General features: G+C 47.2%; 1 protein-coding gene across 1 annotated transcript; it reads left to right on the forward strand.

The window, feature by feature from the left end:
* Nucleotides 1–4,116: 4,116 nt before the first annotated feature.
* Nucleotides 4,117–25,167, forward strand: LOC138513979 (zinc finger MYM-type protein 1-like). The gene is made up of 3 exons (XM_069629157.1): nt 4,117–4,482; nt 21,879–22,034; nt 22,882–25,167. Exon 3 carries the CDS (start codon nt 22,900–22,902, stop codon nt 24,211–24,213), a length of 1,314 nt encoding a protein of 437 aa, XP_069485258.1. The 5' UTR covers nt 4,117–4,482; nt 21,879–22,034; nt 22,882–22,899; the 3' UTR covers nt 24,214–25,167.
* Nucleotides 25,168–26,925: the final 1,758 nt, after the last annotated feature.

Raw genomic sequence — 26,925 nt, forward strand, 5'->3', positions numbered from 1 at the left:
TGTGGTCTTCAGGAGATATATGATTTGGTACAGAAGCAATCCAAACAATAGTGTGATAGTACGAAAATAAAACAATGTTCAACCAATGTTCTAGAAAAACAGAATCTTTAATTAAATTATCAAAATGTACACACTAATAAAACACTACTGTGCCACCCCTGTAAGGGAATTAAGTAGACTTTGAGAATAAAGGGACATTCTGGGTTTGGAGGCAGGGATGATCAGGCAAAAACCTTTGTAGAAAAATTAAAGAAATATTGGTTTTGTTTTTCCAAAAAGTAAAGAGGTGTCTTAAGGGTCACTAGGATCCTTTAAGGTGGACCTGGAGAATAGGGCCTCCACAAATACCATTATGTTATTGTCCTTGAGACTGAACAGTATTAAGCAAGGCTTCACTTCAATCGAGCCAGTGTTGAGATGGTCGAGTCGTGCTTTCCCAATAGTGAGACAGTGTCAAAACAGTTTGAGGCTAGGGATGCCAGTGGATCATGTCGGGATTTGAGACGGGTCAATGTATACCACCACCTTGAGTCAGCGTTTGAGCCAGAGTTGAGACAATTCTTCTGCTGGGGCGAGTCTGCATTCACGACACGTGAGTCAATGTGCACCACCAGCAGGTTGAGTCGGTGGTTCAGGTTGGGTCAAAATAAAGCTTCTGTTGGATTGAGTTGTGTTGAGTAGGTTGCTTCCACAGAGACGGGATCAGGTCGAGTTGAGGCCATCTGCTTCAGTGGGTCGAGTCAGCATCTGGATGGCTAGAAGAGTGTTTCAAAGTACTTGGAGTGCCAACAACAGCACCACAGGTCAATTCGGCTTGAAGTGAGTCGAGCACAGTTGAGCTGGCCCAAAAAGCATCTCAAGATGGTAGACAGGCTTTGAACTGCTCTCTGAGCTTAGCAGTTACTGCAAGACCCAGTCCAGGCCAGGGATTGAGGGGTAAAGGAAGACATTTCTTCTGCCAAACACAAAAATCTGTAGAAGTCATTTGCAGGGTTCTGTCACCTGCAGTGAGCAGGTCCTGGGTACCAGTGTCTCATTTTCAGTACGCTTTGTCCAGCCAGCTGGCCATCCCAAATAGGCTCTTTGAATGGTTAGGAAGAAGAGCTTTCCTCTTCCTTGGAGCTCTTTGTCTTCAACTCTATATTAAAGGTACTGTATACCCAACAGAGTTCCAGATGAGTCCTTCTTTAAAAATGGCCCAAAGATGAATAAACAAAGGGGCGTGCCTCTCCCATTGGATAGGCAAAATGCTACAGAAGATTGGTCCAAAGCAAGCCTACTGTTAAGAGTCTAATCCAGGCTGCTGTAAAATGTACTTTGCCTGATGATGTCATGCCCTGTGTGCCTTTTCTCCAGGAAGTGTGGAGGGGGAACAGGAAGTTAGGAAGCACTAGCTAGATTCAAAAGGGTGAGACCCCTCTATGGACTCAACATCTCCTCTGGACTACTCTATGTTCCCTTTCTCCTTCGGCTTATATCAAAGGGACTCCAGTAAACACCACCCCGGTGTGAGGCGGCCTCTATGATGACAGGACTGTCTCTGGAGCACTGATTCCCAGATGACCCCCCAGGGAGGGTTGCTGATCCCTGGTCGAAGGTGTTGACCTTCTTCAGGGGGATCAAATAGAAGCTTCTTGGGCTGAATCCAACTTGGTTGTTGTGGGTTCACCCTGGCCAGATGGCTTATACACACAGGACATGTCATAAATGAGTCACTGCTCACCAAGCTGACAATAAGGTGACATCCAATGCTTCTGGCTGTATAATGGTGTAATCTCCATAGCCACCATGTCATATTTAATCATGGCTTATATTTAGATATTGTTAACTGCCACAAAGCTACTGGGGTGCATAATTTAATATTTTAAACCAGAGGTGCAGTCGGTTAAAAATACACTTCTGCTTGTTGGAACTTTAATTTCCAATACCTGTGTTCAGCAGTGCGCATCTGGCAACCTGCCCTGCTATCACTTCAGGACAGCTGCTGGGGATTTCAGTAGGCAGTCACTGCAAAGTCCATGTGTATACTATGCTTTTGGGCAGGGAGCATTATGAAAGTGGGCTCCGATTAGCAGATCTCACTTTTAAAAACAGACTCACCCCCATTCTTTTATTATTAAAAACCTAATAAACTCAGGCTATTCCTCCCTTACCAGATGACATTTGTCACATGCAGTATCATGAGATGGTGCAATGTGTGAACATCCTCTAAACCTTTCCGAGTTGCAATGAGGGTCTACTGTCATTACAATGCTGGACTACCTTTCACATTCTATTCAAAGGCTTTGGGCTGCAGAACTACCGAGGCGGGCCACAGCAACAGAATCATGTTTGTGTGCCATATGACTGCTGTATGTTATTATAACTCTCCAAATGAGGGTCAGTCAGGACTTATATGCATGCATGTATTTTGATATAGTCTATCTGTTAAAGCCAGACACCACAATTCAGTGTATCCCTTACTTCCAGTCGCAAGTAGCTGTCACAAACCGTGGGAGCTGGCGGTTGTGGCCCCGGTGGCGTATGGGCCGCCATTGAGTTTGCCGCCACGCTCCCACGCACCGTATTGTGACAGTCTAGCCTTTCAGGCTACGCCGTCGGAAGCCTTTTTCCTGGCATTCAACCCGGAAGCCGACTCGTTGCAACCTTCGCGTTCAGGCTTTCGGGTTGACACGCTGTTTTCCCTTCTGCTCATACTTTGCTTCCTTTCCTCCTTACCGCTTTTTCTTCCTTCGCTGTCCTAGTGCCCCCCTCGTCGCTCAGCCTCCTCCTCTATGCACTCTTCACCTTCGCTCTGCCAGCATACCCTTTCCTTGCCTTCCCACCGCCTTGTGCATTATTGTTGGAATCTACCAGTGTGCTCTCATTTTGGATACACTCGCATCATACTGGATCTCCCCTTAAATACACCATCTGAAGTGAGAACCGCTGATTGGCAAAGGGGTTTTTTATGCCGTGAGGCTTTTTCCCCGGACCAGTCTGTCGCGGAAGGGGTGCCCCTCCTAGACCTCTTGTCTAAGGGTCAGGGTGGCTTCCTCTCGCGGCCGACCCTATCTGCACACCAAAAAAAAAGCCTTGTGGCAGAAGAGGTTCGGAGCAAGACAGGAACCCGAAGCATCAGGTGAGGAGGAGGAGTGGGAGCGGGGTGACCAGGAAGCAGGGCCATCAGTAACCAAGCTTGACAGTAGCAGGCTCAGTAACGGTCCCCCTTTTGCACCCTCCCCTTGCACAGCTGGGGACTAATCTGGGGCGAACTAGGGAGAATTATTCGCATCTGCGCCCAACATCCTTGAACTATCCCTTATCGCCTCAAGCACGCCCACAGCCCTTTATGGGCACACCCATCTGTCCAATGGTGCTGCTAGAGTTCCGTCTTCCAACCACCATAGGGTCAAGCCTTGGGAACCTGAGTCTAGGACTACCAGGGCTGGCCTAGAAGAGTGTTACATCCTCTCCCTTACAACCTGGGGTAGGGCGACCCAAAACTGAAATCCTCCATCTCCAGAAAACCTAGTATGGCTAGCTGAATTTAACATCTTCATCCCTTCCTCAGTCTCACTCGATTTAGCGCCCCCTAGCTATAGGTATTGTATCCCTCATGGAACAAGAAGAACCTGGGATATCTCTGCCCTAGTCTGTCTCATTGGGCTCCCTAACTAAGCTGTCATCTACTGTCAAACCGTAATTCTGTTCACTGTCACCCACCACTGATTTATCTTCCAACATTGCTGCAACTCTTCCCCCCTTATTCCATGTGTATTTCCCCTCTTCTCTTTCACATTTTACCCTATAGCGCTTTGAAGCGGCCTATGTAGAAGTGTTAAGTGCTATATAAGAAACCTACGTATATGACGACAGAAGCATTAACTTGCAACCTTATTTTTACAGTAGATCTTTATCTGTATTCAAATTTTGATGTTCTGCCTTTCCTTTTGGCAGAAGCTAAATTGGGATTAACAATTAAGATTTGTTGGAGGCTGTGCCTCTTACACAAGTTACTGAGGCAGAAACCAATTTTCCAAGCATTAAGAAACACTAGATAAGCCGGATTCTTTTGTTTCCACAAAGCTTTCTTTAGTCTTCACATTCCTGGCCGTCACCGAAGCCATTTATGCAGTGACCTTGTACATTAAAAAAGTAGAGTGTTTTAAACATATTCTCCGCTTAAAAATAATGAGAACATTGTGCAGTTTTATCTGTCGCCCTTGAGACAAAACGTTTTTTATCTTCCACCAGGCACAAAAGAAGGCTTTAAGATAAGATGCACCCTGGTAAACTTTCTGATGGAGGCGTGTTCATGTTTTCGGCAACAGACGCCATTTTAGAAGAGAGACGTTCTGTTTATCCAGGATTACCGTGAACGTTTCCAGTAATGCATGGTTTACCTCAAGCCGGTGCTTTCAAGGCTTCCCCTAAGTACCCGCTGCATAGCGCGGCCTTTGTATGTGAACATCTGCTGCCACAGCTTTCAAGAGGAGACAGGTAGAATCCCACCACACACTTACATTTTTTTCTTGGAATGCATGCATTGTCATGGCATACATATATAATCCCTGACTCTTCGGCTGTGGCTTTTCTTTCTCTTTGATGCTTTCCTGAAAACTCTTTTCTGCATTTCTTTTTTTTTTTGGCTTCATTTCTGATGTTTTAAGTGTTGCCTTTCCCGTTGTCTGTGGCTCTCTTCTCTTGCTCCGTCTAGTTCACTCAATCAATTACTTTAATTATTCACCATGCTCCCATATGCATGATATGATACGATATGATATATGATATGGCATTTATAACGCGCCTATACACACGTTTTCAAGGCGCAATGAAGCAAGGGAGGGGGAAGAGAGGCAGGAGAGAGACTACGATCTTACTAGGCCAGGTGACATTGAGATCGTGGAAGTGCAGGGGGAGGGGGAAAAGGAAAAAGAGCAGGGGAGGGGGAAAAGGAAAAAGGGCAGGGGGAGGGGGAAAGGGAAAAAGAGCAGGGGGAGGGGGACAGGGAAAAAGAGCAGGGGGAGGGGGACAGGGAAAAAGAGCAGGGGGAGGGGGAAAATGAAAAAGAGCAGGGGGAGGGGGACAGGGAAAAAGAGCAGGGGGCGGGGGACAGGGAAAAAGTGCGGGGGGAGGTGGCAGTGCAGTACATGGGAACGACAGTAAAAATAAATAGAATAAATAAAAGCAATAAGTAAAAATGCTGCCAGCTGGTGGCAAGTGCAAGGGTAAGTGCAGACATCAAGTGTCAAGTGCTGGTAGGGGGCTGTAGGGATACAGAAAACAGTCCCCAAGTGCGGGGGATGCCAGGGAGGCAGTGCAGGGGTGCAACTGGCAAGGAGGGGACCTGGGCCCGAAATCAGAGGGTGACCAGGTTACCAGTGAAGTTTCAGCCAGGAGTTCAGCAGGGGAGAGGAGGAGAGAAAGCAGAAGCCAAGAGGGAGGTTTTGAGGTGCTTCCGGAACCGGAGGTGGTTCTCCTCAAGTTTCTCCTCAAGTTCTCCTCAAGTATATGTAGGGGATGCATCATTCATACATTCTGCAACTAGTGCACCAGGTTAACACCGCGAGTCCCATAGATGTGGGGAGTTATGTGATGTTATTCATGTTACACTGCGCATCACTGCCATTTGCATGGTCTCGTGCTGGCAGATCTTAAAGAGAGTGGGTGGATTTTGTTAGTGGGGAGGGAGAGAGAAAAAGTGAAATATCTTTGCTCTTGTGTTGAGGCTTGCAGACCGAAAGTATCCTGAGTCCTGCGTGCGGGTGAGAATTCCACGTGTTTCATGACAAAAGCATTGGAGGTTTCATTTCAGAGAGTAAATCATGGGCTTAGTTTCAAAGACCCTATAAATTGCACTGAGGGGACCACCTGTGCAAACAAGTCCCTTCCGTGCAATTGTTGCCATGTGCACCACAAAGTGAAAAAGGCAGGTGAAACAAGCAGGTAAAATCACTACTATGCTTCCTTTGTCCACTCTTCAGTGCAAATTGAGTAAACACCGCCTGTCATTTACGCAGTGGCAGGCAGCAATTACAATGTGGCATCTGCTTGCTTTTTGATGGTGTAAAAAGCAGGCAGATTCTATAGGAATCCACAGCATTTACGACCAGCATAAAAATGCCATGCTGGCGTAAATGCTGTGGCGTTTATAAGGTGGAGAGGATATAGGAGGTAGAAATTGATATTTTGTTCCATACCCTGGTTAACACAGGCTGAAGTGAGACCTTGTCAGAATGGAGGTCACAAATTAAATCTAACTGCAACAATTAATCTAGCTGTGCAGAATAAATTAATCTAGCTGCAACAATCAATAAAGTTGTGTATAAAAAAATATGGCGGTTGTTGGCATGCCCACATTGTTATGTGGGTTGGCCGCCGTTGCGGCCAAGGCGCGAGAAAGCGCCAGACATGACGTGGGGGAAAGGGAGGGGCGGGTCCGGGGTTGCGGCAGTTGCCGCCTGTTAATCAATAAAGTAAGTTCACCTGCAACCCGGCTCCCGCGTATCATTGGCAGAGCGAGCGCCTCGGGGCCCTAGCATACGGTGCCCTTATAACAATGGCGATGAGGGCTCGTGACACCCACTCGTGCCGCGGCGAGGCCTGCCGTCGTGCACACGCAGGAGCCGTCGCGTCCATCAAGAGCCACACGCGCAGCCTCCCGCATAGCAGTGGCAGGCTACGCCATCAAAAATCTCTCTGAAAATCACAAACGTGCACACGCACGCGGCGGTGGCACAGGCGAGGCCCGACAGCGGGGACGGATGCCCCAGTGACACGAGTTCGGCAGGGAGATCCCCAGCACTGCCAGCTGCCAGAAAGACTGCTGGGAACCCCACATCACGTGCCTGGGAGCACCAAGGGCCCACAGAGCCAGCAAATCAAGAGGGGTAAGGAGGCTACACCAGACTAAAGACACATCCGCAGCCCCTCACGGACAGGCTAAAATGTCGGACCAGGATGCCGCCACAGCGTCATACTGGATGAGCTGGAACTGCCGCACCATCATCGAGAGGGGTGGACGCCTCTCGAGGACACAATCAGCCCAATAATAATGAAGGTGCTGCGTCACAAGTCATGCCCATGCCAAATCCATTTGAAATAAGGGACACCTCGAACCTAGGACCTCGCTGGGCTATATGGCTTTGAGACTTCAAGTTCTACGCAGGTGCCATAGGTCTAACGGACGACGCAAGACTAAAAAACATGCTTTTAATGGCAGTGGGATCAGCAGTGAGAGACATTGCAGATGAGCTGCTTAACGTAGAGACAGTGAGGTACGGCGAACTCCACGCCAAACTATCTGAATATTTTGCGCCCCACACAAATGTGGATTACGAACGGCATATCTTCCACACGACCAGACAGGAGAAAGGGGAATCCATTGACAACTTTGTCATGCGTCTCCGTGTCAAGCTGAAACACTGCGAGTTCCACAGATATTCCAATGAAGAAGCTCTCAGATCCCAGGTGATCGCCGGCTGCCTCTCACAACCGTTCCGGAAGCAGCTGTTGCAGAAACAGAGGTCCTTGGAGGAAATCCTGGCACTAGCTCGCATGGAGGCGGCAGTCGACTCCCAACTCGACAACCTGGGTAAGGTCTCCATATAACAGCACACTGAAAGTCCGGACACAGTCAACAAATTGCAGGCCACCCCCATCCAAGGAGGCAAACGCCCAGAAGCCACGTGCTACAAATGTGGATATGAATACCCTCACGCAGGGGAATGCCCAGCGCTAGGACAGCAGTGCGCCGCCTGTGGTGGCATGGACCACTGTAGGGCCATGTGCAAAAATGCCCCCGCACACACCCCAGGAAAACCTTGCATGCAGGAAAGGCGCTGATACAGCCGTCAAAGCCCACAGAGACCCAGAGGCGAGATCGACCATCAAAGCACGAGAAGAGAGGACAGAGACTGGAAAGACCGCTACACCCGAGAAGACAGACGGCCATCGGACGAGACCAGACGTTCACAAAGAAGGCGATTTGTGCGATACATTGAAATGCGCTCCCCCACCAGCAGTGACACGCCATCATCAGGTGAAGACCAAAGGAAAAAGGGCTAGAATGGGCTCTAAACAGCAACACCACCGCGACCCAACACAGCCCCATACTCACACTACATGTCAACAACACCCCGCTAAAGTTTTTGATAGATCCTGGAGCAACAGTCAACATCATCAGTGAGCAAGCTTATGAGTCGCTCACACCCCCACCGAAAGTCAAGAAGGCAGTCGTGGACATATATCCCTACGGCGCCACGACGCCTCTAGCGTGCAAAGGTACAATCACGGCATGGTGCACCCACAAGGAACATGCAGCGAAAATACCGTTGCACATTCTAAAAACGGAGGCCAACAGCGGCTGTATTCTAAGTTTCAGAACCGCCGTGGACATGGGTCTCGTGCACATTTTATACCAGATGATGGCACATAAATTCTTTGCCAGACCGGAGGCAATTGAATCAACCTTCCCAAAACTATTTGCTGGTCTCGGCAAACTCAAAAATCGCAAGGTGCACCTACACATAAACCCAGCCATTCAGCCCGTAGCTCAACATTATGGAGGCATTCCTGTCAATATCCAAAGACAGGTGGAGCAGGAGCTCGAGAAACTCATCAAGATGAACGTCATTGAACCTGTATCGGGCCCCACACCCTGGGTATCACCCATTGTCCCCGTGCCTAAGAAGTCACTAGACGGGTCTATACGGCTGTGCGTCGACATGCACAGAGCCAACATGGCCATCGAGAGAGAGCAGCATCAAGCACCCAGAATCACCGACATGATTCACCTGTTGCATGGTGCAAGGATCTTATTGAAGCTAGATCTAACGAAAGGATATCATCAAATCGAAATAGCACCAGAATCCCGTTACATCACCACATTCGTGACACACCTTGGCCTATTCCAATATAAACGTTTGAGTTTCGGCATCTCATCTGCTGCTGACATTTTTCAGGAGGAGATTCGAAGGGTGATCAGGTATGTCCCGAACTGTTTGAATTATTCTGATGATGTCCTGGTGTATGGCAAGACGCAAGAGGAGCATGACATGGCACTACACAGGGTGTGTCAGGCGCTAGAAGAAGCGGAATTGACGCTAAACAAATCTAAGTGTGAATTCTCAAAAGGATCCCTGAGGTTCTTTGGACATATCTTCTCAGACAAAGGGATGAGACCGAATCCGGAAAAGGTAGCTGCACTCAATGCGGCCACCCCTCCTGAGAACACGACTGATCTGCGCTCGTTCATGGGCCTGGCCAGTTACTGCTCCAGATACTTGAAGAACTATGCTACAGTGAGCAATCCCTTGCGCCTACTCACATGCAAAGACGCCCCGTTTATATGGTCCAAAGACTGCCAAGTGGCCTTCGAGGCAATCCGAAATGCCATTTCCCAGGCGGACGACATGGCATACTTTGATGCCCGAAGAGACACCGAGATAATAGTGGATGCCAGTCCAGTAGGCCTCGGCGCAATATTAACGCAACTCGACCCGACAGAGCCACGCAACATCTACATAGTGGCATACGCCAGCAGAAGCCTGACCGCCACGGAACAGGCGTATTCGCAGGCGGAAAAGGAAAGTTTGGCAGTAGTTTGGGCTTGCGAGTATTTTCATTTATTCCTGTTCGGGAAGGAGTTCACCGTAATCACCGATCACCAGGCACTGCTCACCATCTACGGTGATCCCAAGGCCAGAATGCCGCCAAGAATAGCCAGATGGGGTCTGCGGCTCCAGGATTACAAATTCACGATAAAACACCGCCCTGGAAAGGAAGATAACCCGGCGGATTACTTGTCCCGTCACCCCACAGCCTCGACCGCATCCCGGCAGTCCAGCGCAGATGCATATATCAACTATGTAATCCACCATCTCCAACCACTGCCCGTGGAGTGGACAGAACTGACGGCTCAGTCAGAAGCAGATCCAGCCTTTCGAGTAGTGAGACACTGCCTACAGACAGACAGGAAACGCCTCATGAGACAACAAGCCAGGACTGAATCGGATGCGATGCAGGAGGACGTCAGGTGGCTGGACCAGGTTCGGGATGAGCTAACGGTGGTGGAAGACCACATACTGTTAAAGGGGTGCAAGGTGGTCATCCCACGAACCTTCCGGGAACGGATAGTTGACCTGGCTCACAAGGCTCACCGGGCAGTGGTAGCAATGAAGCGTCTCCTTCGACAGAAGGTGTGGTTCCCACAACTGGACCGCATGGTAGAAGCCATCGTGGGAAGCTGCAGCACATGTGCACAAGTGGCTCCACCACCACACCCAAACCCACTACAGACTTCAACGCTCCCAAAACAAGTGTGGGAAGAACTTGCAGTGGATCTCTTTGGACCGCTGAGCGATGGCTCCCATGTAGTAGTACTCATGGACGAACACTCTAGATTCCCAGATGCACAGATTGTTGAAAGCAGCGCAACCTCAAGCGTGATCCCAGCACTCGACAGGATGCTATCAGCATATGGCATCCCCAAAATCATTAAATCAGATAACGGTTCCACATTCGTCAGCCATGACTTTCAACGCTTTGCCAGATACACGGGTTTCCAACATCGCAAGATAACCCCTCGCTGGCCCCAGGCAAATGGGATGGTCGAGAGGTTCATGGCAAGCATCAAGAGGACCCTACACATTGCCCATATCCAAAACAAGTCGTTTGAGCAAGCCCTCAACCAACTGCTCAGGGAATACAGGCACACGCCACACAGCACGACAGGGATATGCCCTGCAGATTTACTGTTCAGAAGACCAATTGCCACAAGATTACCAGAAGACCCCCGACACAAGGAACCCACAGCACTAGAGCAGGAAGCCCGAGTCAACGATGAAGTGAGCAAGGCCAACACGAAGGAAAGCACAGACAGGAAGAGGCGGCCTGCGAAAACATCATACAACCGGGCGACGAAGTCTGGTTCAAACAGCCCAAGAGTAGGAAAGAGGAAGCCACCTTCGCACCCACCCCCCTTATTGTAACACACACCAAAGGCACTATGGTCACAGCTCAGAGAGATGTCTGTTCGTCGGTGACCAGAAACAGCTCATATTTCAAACGAGTGGTACCTCACCAACCTGACCGCAAGGAAGGAGACCGAGACCGCGAAGCTGACAGAGCTCGCGAAGAGTCATACCATGGAGATGGGGAAAAGTCAGAAAGAGAGGAAAACTTTACCCCGCTACGGTCCGAGAGGGCTACTCCGGACAGGTCAAGGCGCCCCCAGAGGAGCCGCATGAAGCCACTTCGCCTCATAGAAGAAATGGGGTAAGAACTTGTGAGAATGAACTCTCATGTTAAAAAGGGGGGAGATGTTGGCATGCCCACATCGTTATGTGGGTTGGCCGCAACGCGCGAGAAAGCGCCGGACATGATATGGGGGAAAGGGAGGGGTGGGTCCGGGGTTGCTGCAGTTGCTGCCTGTTAATCAATAAAGTAAGTTCACCTGCAACCCGCCTCCTGCGTATCATTGGCAGAGCAAGCGCCTCGGGGCCCTAGCATACGGTGCCCTTATAACAGCGGTGTAATGAATTATTGTAGTTGTACAGAAAATGAGTGTAGCTGTGCAGAATAAAATAAAACAGCATTATTTATTCTAGGAGTGCAACACTTTAGCATAGCTGTACAAGAAGTTAACCTAGCTGCAACATTCAATCTATCTGTGTATAAAATCAATCTAGTTTCGTGACTAATAATCTAGTTGTGTAGCAAATTAGTTTAGCTGTGCAGAATAAAACTAAAGGGTTGTAAAAGAGTTGACAGTCATCGGTACTGACGGCAGATTGTGTTTGCTGTGTCTGGAGCAGGTATCCCTTTAATCCACCAGAGGTAGAGCACCAGAGATGGCGCTACTTAACTCCAAGATCGTCGTGAAGCGCCGGCAAGAAAGCGTTGGCAAAGCCTTGCCAGTCACTGGTACTGATGGCAGACTGCCTTTACTGTGTCTGGAGCAGCTATCCCTTTAGTTCACCAGAGGGGGAGCGTCAGAGATAGAGCTACTTAACTCCAAGACCAGCGCGAAGGTGTTGGCAAAGTGTTGGCAGTCACTGGTAGTCTGCCGTGAGATGCGGATCTGTGGAACAAGAAAGTGAGGACTGAGGTTTTCTTGGCAGCTGTGTTACACTGTACTCCCCCTGACGCGAGTGGTCGGGTAAGACGCTCTTCCACACTGTTTCAGTGGTTTGCCCTGCCTTTGTTTCGTAATACTGATTGTGAAAGCTATTCAGCTAACTGTAACTGTTGCGCCTGGTATGGCACATGTGTATGCACTTAGAAGTAATCCTCAATCGGTATTTAATTATTAACAATTTGCCACAGCATTCGGCAACAGTCTGTGTGATACAAGGATAGAGCAGATGGCGGATGAGCCCTCAGAGGGTCCGAAAGAGGTTGTGACTAATCCCCCACCGACTGAGATAAAAGCAGGATGGGAGACTAAATATGATCTACAGACCAAGTTCTTATCACCAGCATGCTGCACCACCTGTGTACGAAAGTTGGCAATGACAGAAATAACAACCAACTTTCAATAATCTAATCAGCCCTCTCTAGCGGGGCTAGAATTGGGTTTGATATTGGGAAATGATATTCCAGACACTGCTATACTAGCCGGAATTCTAAACCTGGATACTGAAATGATTGATGAAACTAACCCCATTATCGCAGCCCGGGATTTGTGTGTAGAGACTGAATCAATTGACCCAATCCCTTGCCAGGATGCATTATCATTCAAAGATTTAATGAGGCCTGCACAGTTTTTGCAGCAGTAAATCATTAATGAGAATTTGTGGAGCTAGTAGTTGTGGGGGCAATCCTTGTATCTGTAGCAACAGAGAGGAAAGCAGGAGATACTGGGGGGGGCTCAAACAGAGCTGAGAATAGCAACTAATGCTTATGGAATTGCATATTCGCCGTTTCTTCATGACTCCCCAACACTATCCTCAACCTCCTCCTAGAGTGCCTCTGTCTTTTCATATCAAGTGCCTAGACAGACTCGAGGGTGCGAGACCCATGTGGGGGGTACCATTGATCCTGCCACATCGTCTAATACCCTTCATTTTGCACTGCACTGGCTGATAAACTGTATGAATCGATAGATGGCAAAATACATGACTATATTGCTTTATTGACTTGGCAGAAAAGGTTGCATGGATGGAAGGCTTCTAGATGGCTTCTAAATAGCCAACCAGGCTAGCGCTACAACGGGAGAATGAAGAGTGGCAGTTACAACATGTACCAGTGATTGATCCAAGTGTGCCATGCCATCATTCTCAGACCCAATGCAGTGCCTGACACCTAGTATAAGGGAACACACTTTGAATTCTCAATAGGAACCTGGGGGGCAGTGCAGTCCGCAATGCGGGATTCAGGATCAGGCCCCAAGTCCTCTTATAATGGTTATTGAAGATAACCTAAGCACGGCCAGTTACCAGTAGAAGATAATTACCCCATCTTCAGTGATGGGAACAGAACAACACCTAGGCCCAAACAAGGCAAGCAAACGAATATAAAACTAAAAATCTAATTGGTTGGCAAAAGGCCAGAAATATGGGCTCTAGAAAATTCTTAAGATCTTTACATAACTCCCCCAGTGTGGACGGAGGAGATACCCATCAGTCCAAACCCCCAGCTAAAATAAGGAAGCAGAAAAAGAGAATTGTACAGCCGGTAGCAGAGATAGAAGAAATAATGAAACTGCAGAGTTGATGGATCTGTTGGTGTATTCTCTGCTCTCTCCTCTTTACCGTGCTTTGATTACAGCTAGACAAGCTATGGATGGCACCGCTGGCCATGAGGCTGATCCGAAAGTCAGAGATTCTGAGTTAAAGCCTCTGGTGGGACTAGGCAATAGAGGCTCTGTGAAAGAAAGTGCTGAATTCTTGACACTGGAACAAAGGAGGTTTAAACTTGGGCAGCTCCTGCTGCCAACTGGGAGCCCTAGCCCTAGCTCCTTGAAAGAATCCTTTACTAAGAAACTTGTACCAGAGGCACCAATGGGTATCCTCTTAGAACAGCTCCCGGTGTGCAGCAACCAGATAATATTGAATAGAGGAAGGGTGCTGGACCATTCTGACATTATTCTGCAGTTGAGATCAATTGCCTTGAGAGATATTAACCATGTGGAATTTGTAGACAGTGACGATCAAGATAGAGTATTCTCTCCGGGGCCTGTAAATGATTACAAGCTATCCCAAAATCCTGTTAAACAGAGATCGAAATGAGGTCCTGGAACACCAGAGGTTTTGTGCATTTGTTTCCAGCAGGAGGACCCTTGTTCGACCAGAATGATATTCTCTGTCTCCAAGAGACATGGTTAACAATTCCACCTGTCATCGACAGCTTTTCTATTCTGTTGAACCAGGCGCAGAGAGGCACAAAGGAGCGCACTGCCTCAGGGTTGATGAAAATAGTTTGTAATAACCTGGGAAATTACAGGAATGGCTTACACCAAATATGTTTATTCAAGTAGTCAAGTTGAAGTGTGACAAGAACAGGTATCCGGGTTTGGAATGTATGTGTTGCTACTATGGAACGTGGCTGCAATTTCTGTGAGTGCCTTTATGGATGCAGTTGCTACAATCCTTGATGAATACTGGTCTGATAATATGATCAAAGGTATAATTCTTTGTGGGGATTTGAACATACATCACATGCACTGAGCTGGATGTTCAATTTTTGACTCAAATGTAAGGCCGAGCAGGATGCTGAGCTAGAGGGAAGCGCTGGGCAGCCTTTATGGGGGAGTGGGGATTCACTTGTTTGAACGGTAATATCAAGGGAGATGCCCCTGCAAATTCAACCTAGTGCAGGGAACAGCAACAATCAATTATTGATTATGTGTATATGTCAGCTAACATTGCCCCTTTGGTCTCTTCCATGCAAGTTATCTATTCCCTGCATAGTGACCATAAAACCTGATCTCTAGGGTGCCTATTAGCATAAGTAAATATGCACCTATCGCCTTGGTGAGAAGTGGGAGGAATCACCTTATCTGGAAAGAAGTACCTTAATACTTGGCTCACTAAGAGATATGAGTATAAAGGAGAGTCAACAAGATCAAACCCAGAGTCGTGTGTCCCTTTCCTGAACCAGTTTGATGTTCTAAAGACAGGAGCTTTTAAACCATTGTATAGACATAAGCATGCCCTTGACTGAAAAATTGGTATGAAAAAATGACAGCTTCGCTTGGACATCAGGGCTCTAAAAGGAACAGAAACAGCAAGGGATGATGGAAGGAAGTTGAAATATCAGAACTGGCCGCAGGAACACAAAATACAGATGAGGCAGAATGATGCAGCAGCAATGTTAAATTCAATTTCCTCTCCAGTACAAGTCTGGAAACTGATTAAAACTCAATTTAATGTTAATCAATTGGCCCTGGAAAACCTGGTGGCTGAAGAGAAATGGATTGAACACTTCTCAGCCATCTACGCCCACTGCCATGCTGTAAATACACACAAGGCTATATGGTCATTAGAGGTAGAGAAGGAATACAATTAGATGCCTGATCAGTAAAAGCAGCAACTCCAGAGCCCCTGGATTAGATGGGCTGTCTAACATGATATTAAAGGACCATATAGATGCATGAGTCTAAGTTCCATTTACAATCTTAATCCAGATTTTGAAACTTCGAATGCTTCCACTCTCCTGGAAAGAGGGAATTTTGATCCCAATCTTTAAAAAGGTTGATAGATCAAACCCTATGAATTATAGACCTATCACACTTTTGGATGCACCAGGCAAAATATTCGCCTCTATAGTTCTCAAGAAACTAGGTTAATGGTCTAGAAATCAGGAAGTGTTAGACAAGCATCAAGCAGAATTTGTAAATGAGATAGGAACTTCATTAAACTGCTTATTCTAAATGTCTTCAAGGCCAGGTAGTGGCACTTTGGGTAGTGGCAAAAGAATCTACATGGTCGTTCACCGATTTCCAGCCGGCATTCGACAGTGTAGACCAGCAGCGATTGTGGCATAAATTAACCAGGTAGAAATGTCTGACATACCTGCTTGCAATTATTAGGGAAATGTACTCAGAAACATCTTGCAGAATAACGTTGAACAAACAGGGAGACCTATCAGCTAAGATTCCCCCAGGGAGATGCTTAAAGCCAGGGTGCATCCTGGCCCCTGCTTTATTTAATCTGTATAGCAGTGACTTGTGGTCTGTTTTATCCAAAGCGCAAAGTTTCCCTCCTCGTTTGAATGGCAGTCTTCCGCAGTGCCTACTGTGTATGCTGATGATTTGGTCTTCTTAGACCAAACTCCTCTAGGACTTCAAAGACTTCTGACAGCGTTGCCGTCCTTTGCAGTGGACAACCACTTGAAAATTAACGTTGGAAAATCGAACATCATAGTTTTTAAATCTGCTGCTGCCAATATAGTTACGAGACGTAAATGGCCCATTTCTAGTGAGGCGGTGGACTGCGTGGAGTGATGCAAGTATCTAGGGTTTAATATGAACACAGGCCCAAGAAACATGTTTAATGTGGCAGCTCTGAGACTGAGGGCAGAGGCCCTGGCTGCGCAGGGTCTGGCGATCCATAGGAAATATGGACAATGCCCTTTGCGGCCGGTGCTCCTGTTCTAGAGGTCAAAGGTGCTACCTACGCTCACTTACAGAGCCGAAGTGGCACTGTGTTCCAGTGGCGGCTGCTATAATAGGGCGGCCGGGCGCCGCCCCCCAGAAAAAGAGAGAGAAGCTAAAAGAGATTGAATCAGAGAACTTCTCTGATTTAATCTCTTTTAGCCAGATGCTGCTGCATTTCCTTTGCCAACAGCGCGGGGGCGCTGTGGCAAGGAAACAATCCGTATAGCCGCCCGACCCAACAGCGGGGCGCGTCCCAATTTAGTATTTTTTTTTTATAGTTGAGTGCGTGGAGCTCGTAGCTCCACGCACTCTACGTAGCCCCTTTAATTAGAGGCCTGGCGGGGCGCTTCAGGGGTGGCCCCGCCAGTGCGCAAACAGCGCACTTACATTATTAATCCCTCCCTCCCGGCCTCCCCTGCCATGGATACAGTATGTCATTGGCTGGCAAACAGCCAATGTCATACTGTATCTACTGGCGGCGCAGGGTGTGTGCGTGCGCCTGCGCTGCCTTCACACCCGACCCTTTCTTTTCGAATCTGGATTCCCCCGACGCCGGCCGAACATCAGCACACCGGAGAGGAGTGCTGCTGCAGCACCAGGCCACACCAGCCCAGCAGCGACGCCGCGGACCCGCGGTAAGTAATTTGGGCGCACTGCGCAGCGTTCGTTCGTTGTAACTTGTTTTTTCACTCCCGACTCCGAGTCTCTGAGTCCCCGGCCCGGGCCCAAACTAACAGAGAACTTCTCTGTTAGTTTCGGCCCGGGCCGGGGATTCTGAGACTCGGGGCCCAAACTAACAGAGAACTTCTCTGTTAGTTTCGGCCCGGGCCGGGGACTCTGAGACTCGGAGTCGGGAGTGAGTCCCCCCGCCGGGCCCAAACTATGTGGCCCACTTTCCACTACGGGGCCCAGCAGGTAGGCCCAGTCACTCAACACTGAACAACGTGTAGGCTTAGGCTAGGCCTACACGTCGTTCAGTGCTGCCGAGCTGAATGACTGCAGTGCTGCCGTCAACTTACTTAAGGCGAGCCTTGGTGGTAGCGGGGCCCGCTACCACCAACGCTCGCCCCAAGTTGGGCATCCACGGCACGGACCGGGGGGCTAAACAAAGTAGGCCCAGGCGGCCCCCGCCTTGGTGGTAGCGGGTGGCCCAACAGTGGGCCGCCCGCTACCACCAAGGCGGGGGCCGCCTGGGCCTACTTTGTTTACCCCGGTCCGTGCCGTGGCCGTGGGTGCCCATGGGCCTTGCCTTGGGCTACCACGTCGGGACCGGTACGCAAGGCCCATGAAGGGATTGCTGCTACTTGGGCAGCAGCAGCAGCGCACGCCTGCCTGCCAGTGCCCTGGGCCTACGGCCCAGGGCACTGGCAGGCAGGCTTGTTGTGCTTCAGTTCTACTGCTGTCCAAGTACCAGCACAAATTCAATCCCTTAAGCCTTAACACCGAAAAGAGCACTGTGTAGGCCCAGGTGGCCCCCGGCTTGGTGGTAGCGGGCGGCCCGCTACCACCAAGCCGGGGGCCGCCTGCCTGGGCCTACACAGACAGTGCTCTTTTCGGTGTTAAGGCTTAAGGGATTGAATTTGTGCTGGTACTTGGGCAGCAGCAGCGCACGCCTGCCTGCCAGTACCCTGGGTTGGGCCTATGGCCCAGGGCACTGGCAGGCAGGCTTGTGCTTCTGCTGCTGGCTGCTGCCCAAGTACCAGCACAAATTCAATCCCAACACCGAAAATAGCACTGTGTACTAGGCCCAGGCGGCCCCTGCCTTGGTGGTAGCGGGCGGCCTGCTACCACCAAGCCAGGGGGCCGCCTGCCTGGGCCTACTTTGTATTGTTAGCCCCGGTCCGTGCCGTGGCCCATGGGCCTTGCCTCAGGCCACGCCGGACCGGTACGCTGCAAGGCCCAGGAAGGGATTGTGCTGCTACTTGGGCAGCAGCAGTGCACGTCTGCCTGCCAGTGCCCTGGCCCAGGGCGATGGCAGGCAGGCGTGCGCTGCTGCTGCCCAAGTAGCAGCACAAACCCATTCCCTAGAGCACTGTGATTTTTTTTTTCTTCTCTAAAAAAAGCCCTCCTAGACTAGTACCTACATGTAAACCCCAACTCCCATGGGGAGAAACTAAGCCAAAATAAAATAAAATAAATGAAGGCCTCCGCTGGCGAGTGAGCCACCCTGGGGGCTCTTCAAAACAAAACTGTATTGCTGTTAGGAAGTCATGCGCACAGCAACTTGGACACTTGTTGCCCAAATGCAATCCTCATCACAAAAGTGCTGTCTGAGCACCGCTACGGGCCGGGATATTTGTGGGGCACTCCCCTGTGAGAGGGAGAGGGGAGCCCAAACTCACCACCACCTAGCCGCGGCCGCGACCCTCCCGCATTTGTGCCGTTTTATATTTTCGGCATTTTTAATGCCAAAACGGCAAACACAAGTCACCAGGGAGAGCCCTGGTGACTTGTGCCATTTTATATTTTCGGCATTTTTTGTCGAAAAATGCCGAAAATATAAAACGGCACAATTAGCATGATGCGGGAGTGCTTGAGGGCCGCGGCTGCCTTTCAGCCCCGGCCGGGCCAGTATGTAGTCCGTTTTGTAGGACCACCACCATAGGGGTAGTAGCCTGCCCAACACATGTGTGGAGACCCATGCCAGAGCACTAGATGGAGAACCCCACTAGTGCCACGTTCACACGGCCACAGTGGGCAGAGCGGGCCCTGGGGCACAGCAGGCAGCCAGGCACTACACTACCCCTAGCACTGAGAAGGCACGAAGCATGCACATTCCTTACCCACCCTGGTCTACTGGCACAGTGTCTGAATGGGCATACGAACATCTAAATAGGGATGTGCAGGCTTCGCTGCTCTGTGCCTGCTCTCCCTGCAGCCTACCCTTCCTGGCAGTTTCTCTTTTGGTATCCTACTGTCCCCCCACCTCTTCATTGAGCGCTTTGAAGCATGTCTCTATGTACAGGCGCTGTACATATAAACAATATATTAAATAAATAAATATATCCCACTGGGGTGTGCCATCTGAAGCCAGTGCCAGTCTCGGCTGAAAACCATGTGCCTTCACCGCTCTTTGCTAAACCTCTTCCCTGAGCTGTGCCCAGGATGAACCCTGGATGTGCAGTCAAAGGCTAACACAGAATCGCCTGTGCCAGGGGCTCTGGTGCCACACACCGTGAGGTCAGCATTGCCAGTTGACGCATGCGCACACACAATCACTGCACAATTTCTTCATTGTGAACAGGTTTAACCATTTGATGGTCCTTATGTTGTGTATATATACATTCTTTACAAAGAGGTTCATTTTGCTCTTAGGCTATCTAGGGGGTAGTCAATTCTGTGCCTCCCTCTACCCATGTCCATGCGTACCCCTGTGTGCATGAGCTGCCAGTCTCAGTCCAATTCCAGGTGGGCAGCTGTGCACACGTCACAGAGCCCCCATTTCTATTGGGCACTCTTAGCAGCAGAGAGGCCTACGGTGGAAGGGGCAATAATAACCTATCATCTCATGTCATATTTGGACAAAAACAAATAATATCTTTGTTGAAACACTGCTTTCACTGCTCTGCTTTCAAAGTTTTGAAATATAGTGTAGCATGTGTATGCAAGATGATTTCAGCTGTTAAAATAAAATGTGTATTAGATTTACATCCAGTAAAATATCCATGATGCCCTACTCAGATTTAATTATTGGCAGAACACTAGCAGTATATATTAACATATAATTGCCTTGCAATGTTTGGCTTCATGACAATATGCGCAAAGCTGAGCACTTAATATTCATGTAATATGCTGCCTCAACCGTAACGCCGCCACATTTTCGGATATGAATTGTAATCCCCTTTCCTGGCACAGGTTAATTCTGATAAAATATTAAATGCATTTTCTAATCTCAATGAGTTCATTAGGCGTGCCATGGCCCTGAGAATACCAAACTCCCCACAGGGCTCAGCTTCATTACCGCTGCGCGCTCTGGATTTCTAGGGCTGTTGACTGACTGACAGAATTTACACGCAGAATGAATCTCCCTTGCTATTGGGCCACTGTCATCATTTAAACACATTTTGATGCAGTGCTTTCTATATTCCGTGCATGTTTTGTATGACCCGTGGCCTGTTGCGTTGCATAATAGTCCTTTTGTATTGAGGTATGTGTTATCTAATCTTATCCATTACCGATGGGCCATTAGTCAATGTGACTGCGCCCAGCTTACGGACGAAACACTTTTTAGCAAATGTTTCGCCAGGGTGCATTCCTGTGGTGTGCTGGGCGCAGATCATGTTCTTATGATGCCAGCCCAGCCAGCAGGCTACGTGAGACCAAGAGTGTTGGGTAGGAATTCCATTGAGATGATCTCTCGTGAGTCGTGACAATCTTTAAAACAACATAAGAATCATCTGGAAACAGTACATGGTGAGAGGTATTTCCCTGTGTAAATAATTATGCACCTCAAGGTTATGTACCCCCATGTTGTCTGTCTTTCCCAACCCTGCGCTTTACTACGTTCTTTGTTACCCCCTCGCTCCTCTTCTCTCTGATCTACAACCAGTTCTCTGACTTGCCGTTTCTCCTTCTTGCTTATCTGCACCCCTGGTATTTAACTGTCAGCCTGTGCTGCTTCTTCTTGCTGTTTACCCACCTTCCCCTTTCACCTCGGCTCACTGCCTTGTGTTGTGCTTATTCTGTCTACCTTCACCCCTTCATCCCTTGTTGCGGCCAGGCACAGCTGTAGCACAGCTACACTTGCCAGGTACTTGCCAAGCACAGTGCCACTTGCCAGGCACAGTTGTAGCAGAATTAACTACCCGTTGTTGTAGAAGCAGAAACATGGTGCAAGTTCCTGGGCATCATGATCTAATAGCAGTGCCTGGCAGAAGCTTACACCGTATGCACAAGGCCAAAATGTTGTCTTTATCAATGCTTGTGTTTGAACAAGATCTCAGTGGCTTTTCCAATGCTAACAGGACTTCAGCGAAGGACACGCAGAGTGCTTATAAATCGGGTGCCTGAAGGGCTGCAGCAAATTAATTTTGTAATGTGAGCTCCACAAAGCGCACTTTTAAAGCCCCAGAACAAAAATATTACAAAAATGTATATATTGCAGCGTTATACAACCGATGACTGGAACATGGTGGGAGTTGCTAGTACTTTCTTTACACATTGCACTTATGATTATTCTGGTGCAGCTTCAATGTTACAAGCAGTTAATTCTCCTTCATGTGTGAAAAACCATTTTAGTACTGCTCTGAGCCTCTGTTGCCCTTTCTCAGATCAGTCTCTCGCTTTCTCTTTACAGACCATCAGCAACACCTTAAATGAACAAATCTAACCAGTCCAGGGCAATTGTGCAACTAAAAACATCAAACTTCAACCTCCACAGTGCACCTTCCGAGATTTGGATTTCCCATAGCCTGCAAAGGAGTTCATTGCAGTGACCATTCTCCAGAACGAGGTGAGCTAGCATGAGTCTTTTGTAGAGTTTGGTGCTCAGGGCACTCCAACTCGGCTTGTGTTCATCTGTAGTAAAGAAGGCACACAGCTATCTTGTTCACATTTCTTTTAAAAGAAGCCCATATTTGTGGGGATCAATGAAGTGGGGGAAAATGTGATGAACAGTACAGACTACAGATACAGAATGGCATCTATGACTAGCTGAGAGGGTGGCATGTGAAAATGGAAAGTCATACATATAGTGCAAAAAGGCCTGCTTATGGTTCAATGGAAGCAAACCTGTCCAGTTGGAAACAGTTTTTCGAAGGATAGCATTGGGTGGTGGTTCCCACTTACCTCATGATGTCCTGGTATCTTCCAGTTGAATGGCATACAGTAATTTGTTTTACTGCTGTAAAATCCCACAGTCTTTCAAACATCAGAATACCTTCTTTCTAATCTTCACCGTTGCTCCCACAGTGCTTGGGAGGGGTTGGGGTTGTGTCATGCAGTCAGAAAAATCTCCCTACATTCTAAACAAAGTTTTTTTTTTTAACAGTATTAACAGAACAAACTTGCCTCATTTCTTCCATAAGTACTCATTTGCCAAACAAGCTGCAATACGTACTGTGTGGCTGGTGTCACATTTGCTAATGGGCATATGTGTTAACGCATGCATAGATAACATCGGCAATTATACTCAATTGTACTGGTCGATGATAAGTACAGCAGAGTTGTGTATAATTGCAGATGCTATCTGTGTCTAGTACCGACTAATTATACTAATGTGTTATTGAAGAGCATACCCAACAATGACTACATGATTCCATCTACATATACATGTACATAATCATTTTGCTTATTAACAGGTGTCACTGTTGCCGAAAATGAATTCAGTGGACCAATTACTCTCAAAACCATTTTCCGGACTCGCACACAATGAAAAACTGGAGGTGAAAAGACTAGGACCTGATCGGCCAGATGTAAAAATTGAACAGTCCGCAAAAGATAGGGGAAAGGCTTACACACGCTCATTTTCCATGGTGTGGTATGAAAAGAAGACATGGCTCACTGGTAGCATTGCTAAGCAGTCTTTTTTCTGCTTCCCTTGCCTGCTGTTTGGAGGTGAAACGACAAAAACCGGAGTCACTGACTTAAAGCATTTGTCAGAAAAAAGCAAGAGACATGAATCGTGCAAATCTCATATTGAGAATATATTACAGCTGCGCATGTTGGGAAGTGTAAATATTGCAACACAGTTGGATGATGCCTATCGCCGGAGCGTGATGAGACATAATGAGGATGTGGATAAAAACCGATACATCTTGTCAAAGTTAATAGACTGTGTGTGTTTTTGTGGTGCATTTGAATTGGCTTTACGTGGCCATGATGAAACTGAAGACTCTCTAAATCCTGGTGTATTTAGAGGCCTGGTGGATTTTGTATCCAGCATAGACAGTGCAATGGAACTACACTTAAAAAATGCAACAGTATTCAAGGGCACTTCAAAAACAATTCAGAATGAACTGCTGGACTGCATGCTCATGGTCACCAGAGAGATCATTGTAGAGCAGTTAAAATGCACAGATTATGTGGCTATTCAGGCAGACGATACAACTGATGTTTCCACTAAGACTCAGTCTGTGCTAGTCTATCACTACATTGATGAACGATACAGAATTGTTAAAAGGTTTTATGGATTCTCTCATCTGAAAGACTCTAGTGCGCAGACCATTGCTACTGCCATAATGGAAAAATTGGACAAAGTATTCCCTGAAGATTGCCACAAAAAAAAAGTAATTGCGCAAACATATGATGGTGCGAGTGTAATGAGGGGGGTGTCTGGTGGAGTCCAAAAGAAAGTAGCTGAAGTGTATCCAAATGCACATTATGTACATTGTTATGCACACCAGCTCAACCTCATCATTGAACAGGCTGTTTCAAAAATCTCAGAAGCTCGAGTTTTCTTTTGTGATATCTCTGGCTTCTGTACATTTTTTTCTCGTTCTCCAAAAAGAACCGCAGTTCTAGATGAGGTATCAGATCAAAGACTTCCAAAACCATCTCGCACTCGCTGGAGCTACCATATTCGGGTAGTGGAAGCCATATATCAGCACAGCGAAGCACTCCGTACATGCTTTGAGACCATTATTGAAAGACGGACTGATTTTGAGGGGGTTACTGTGCATGAGGCCCAGTGATTCATTCGAACTCTGAAAGAGAAAGAGTTCCTTTTCTTCCTTTTTTTGTTCAATGACATAATGCCCCATGTCGACATTCTATATAACCAGCTTCAGAAGTGAGACATTGACTCTGTGTATGAACAGAAAGCTACTGCAACTTTTATCAAGTGCTTTGGCAGAGTACGTGAAAGCACTGACAATCTGGAAGCTAAACTTCCATCAGAGGCAACTTTTTCAGGTCGCAATGTAAATATGAACACTTTGAATCGTTTGGCTAAAGAAGTATGTGACAATATAGTTACACAAGCCCAAGAACGCTTTGCATTTACTAACCATTTGGAGGGGGCCAAATTGTTGCAGAGTGACCTATTTCAAACACATGGACAGTCTTTTCCCAATGATGCACTGAATGCAACTGTCCAAGCGTACCCCATGTTAAACAAGGAAATACTGCGCACTGAGCTTTCAATTGTTTATGAGAGACCAGAATTCTGTAGTTCAAGTGGGGCAATTTCTTTATTAAAAGTGTTTGTTGAAAACAATCTCGAAGAAGCATTTAGTGAGACAATGCAGTTATTAAAAATTCTGATTACTACACCCATGACAACAGCTGAGTCTGAGCGCTGTTTCTCCACCCTGAAGCGAATTAAAACATTCTTGAGAAACACAATGACTGAGGATCGTCTGAATGCTTTGGCCATGCTGTCCATGGAAAAACAACTAATTCAAGAGATCCCTGAGTTCAATAAACTGACTATTGATAAATTTGCCTCTCTGAAAAATAGACGTGCACAATTTGTGTACAAACTTTCAAAATGATTGACCAGTGAATGTTCTGTTACAAACAAGCTATTTGCAGTTATTTTGTGGGTTACCTTGAATTCTTTGTTTCAGTGGCCTTATGTATGTTAGGATTTTGTGTAGAACAGTGAGAAATGTGAAGTATGTTTTGATGTTATGGTTGTTGGTTGATAATAAAGCACTCAACATAATAAACTTAGTAAACTATTTCTGTTGCATTTTTCTCCATGCAATATGTATGTGCTATTTCTGAGACCTGTGCATTCCACGTGTTGCAACTTTGAGAAACTGAAGCAATGGCAACTCAGCGTGGCAGACAGCCATTAAAGGTAGGACAAATGTTGCATTAATTAAGTGGTTAAAAACTAAAGTAATATTTTAGCTTAGTTTCCCCCTTTCAGAAAATGCCTAAAATCCCACCTTAGTAAGAGGATGAGCGCATGTGAATGCCAGTAACAGCATGACAAACATGTTTCCATCATTACTGACTATATAATGAATTTCTTTATGCATACACCATAGTACCAGCTATTCTCAATACAAGCTGCTGTAAAATACACCATCACACTTGCAAACGTAAGAAAAGTGTACCACCATTAATATGTAAAACCAAATGCTTTTTTCATATTTCGGTGGGTTTTTTGGACAGTAAATTGCACATTTTGTAGGCCATTTTCGTGGTGGGAGAACCGCCCCGCACCCCCCTTGGGGGGGGTGGGCTCGCGCGCTGCGCGCGCTCGCTACTAAATTCGCCCTGGAAAATTTACGCCCCACCAGCTTTCAAACTCACCAGCCGCCACTGTTGTGTTCCCCAAGCACCCTATGGAACCTGCTGGAGGGTATCTTTTGGAAGAGGGTTCTTTCTCTTCCAAGGGCTATACCAATCCAGTACTTGCGTTGGGAACTAGGGCTGCTGTCATTGCACAATAGCGTGCGCTGGAAAACCTTTTCCCTGTTCAGGAAATGTCTCCTGGCTGATGACTCTTCACTATTTGGAACTATAAATATGGCTATGGAAACGCAATCCAATAAGGGATTACAAAATCGGGTAAAGAATTGCCAGGAAATTGCTCTTGGAGCAGATATGGAAAAGGAGCTCTTAATTCAAAATCCAGGCAAAGCAAAAGCAAAGCTCCAAATAATGGACTGGATTGACACCCAGGAAGAGTGTAATTCTTATAAAACCTCGATTATAACAAGAGGTGAAAGTAAACTGATTGGGCAAGTTCCAAACTATCTTAGTAGGTTTCCGGATCCGGCCTACAGAAAAATATTTCTGCGGCTGAGACCTAATATCTTGCCTACTAAAGCAGTCTTGGGTTCCCAGGTTAAACTGGATTTTGAGTTACGTGCTTGTAGATATTGTGCTGAGCCCGCTCAGTTGGAGACACTGCCATATTCTAGTCAAATGTCCGAAATTGACAGACATGAGAGCAATCTGCCTAGGTCATATTCGTCAGCAATTCCTTTCATATAGAGATTTAGCAATGTGGGTCCAGTTACAAAGTGGCCATAGGGTGGGCGTCACCCTTGCAGTAGTACACTTTCTAAAAAGGATTGGTCTGGTAGCTTAATATGATTTAAAACATATTCAAGGTGTTTTGATCAGGGCGTTTAAAAAATAAAATGTAAACACAAAGGCCCAATAGAAGTAATTGAATTATAAAAGCATGTATTTGGATGAGAGGGATGCTACATTTGACTATTGTTTATCCGTTAATTTTAAACACGCTGGTTTTATGAATTCTAAATTTTAAATGGTACATTTTATTTGATGCTATATGAAGATGTCTGTCTATTTTTCGTATGATGAGCGAAAGGTTTGATAATTCAAGCCAATATGCTAATAAAAAAAAACTAATCTAACAGCAATAATGAATTCATGTATGCAAACAAGTAATGTAACTACATAAAAATAAATCTAGTTGC

The sequence above is a fragment of the Ambystoma mexicanum genome, chromosome 12, assembly GCF_040938575.1.
Source record: "Ambystoma mexicanum isolate Mex_15411 chromosome 12, UKY_AmexF1_1, whole genome shotgun sequence".
Lineage (NCBI taxonomy): Eukaryota > Metazoa > Chordata > Amphibia > Caudata > Ambystomatidae > Ambystoma > Ambystoma mexicanum.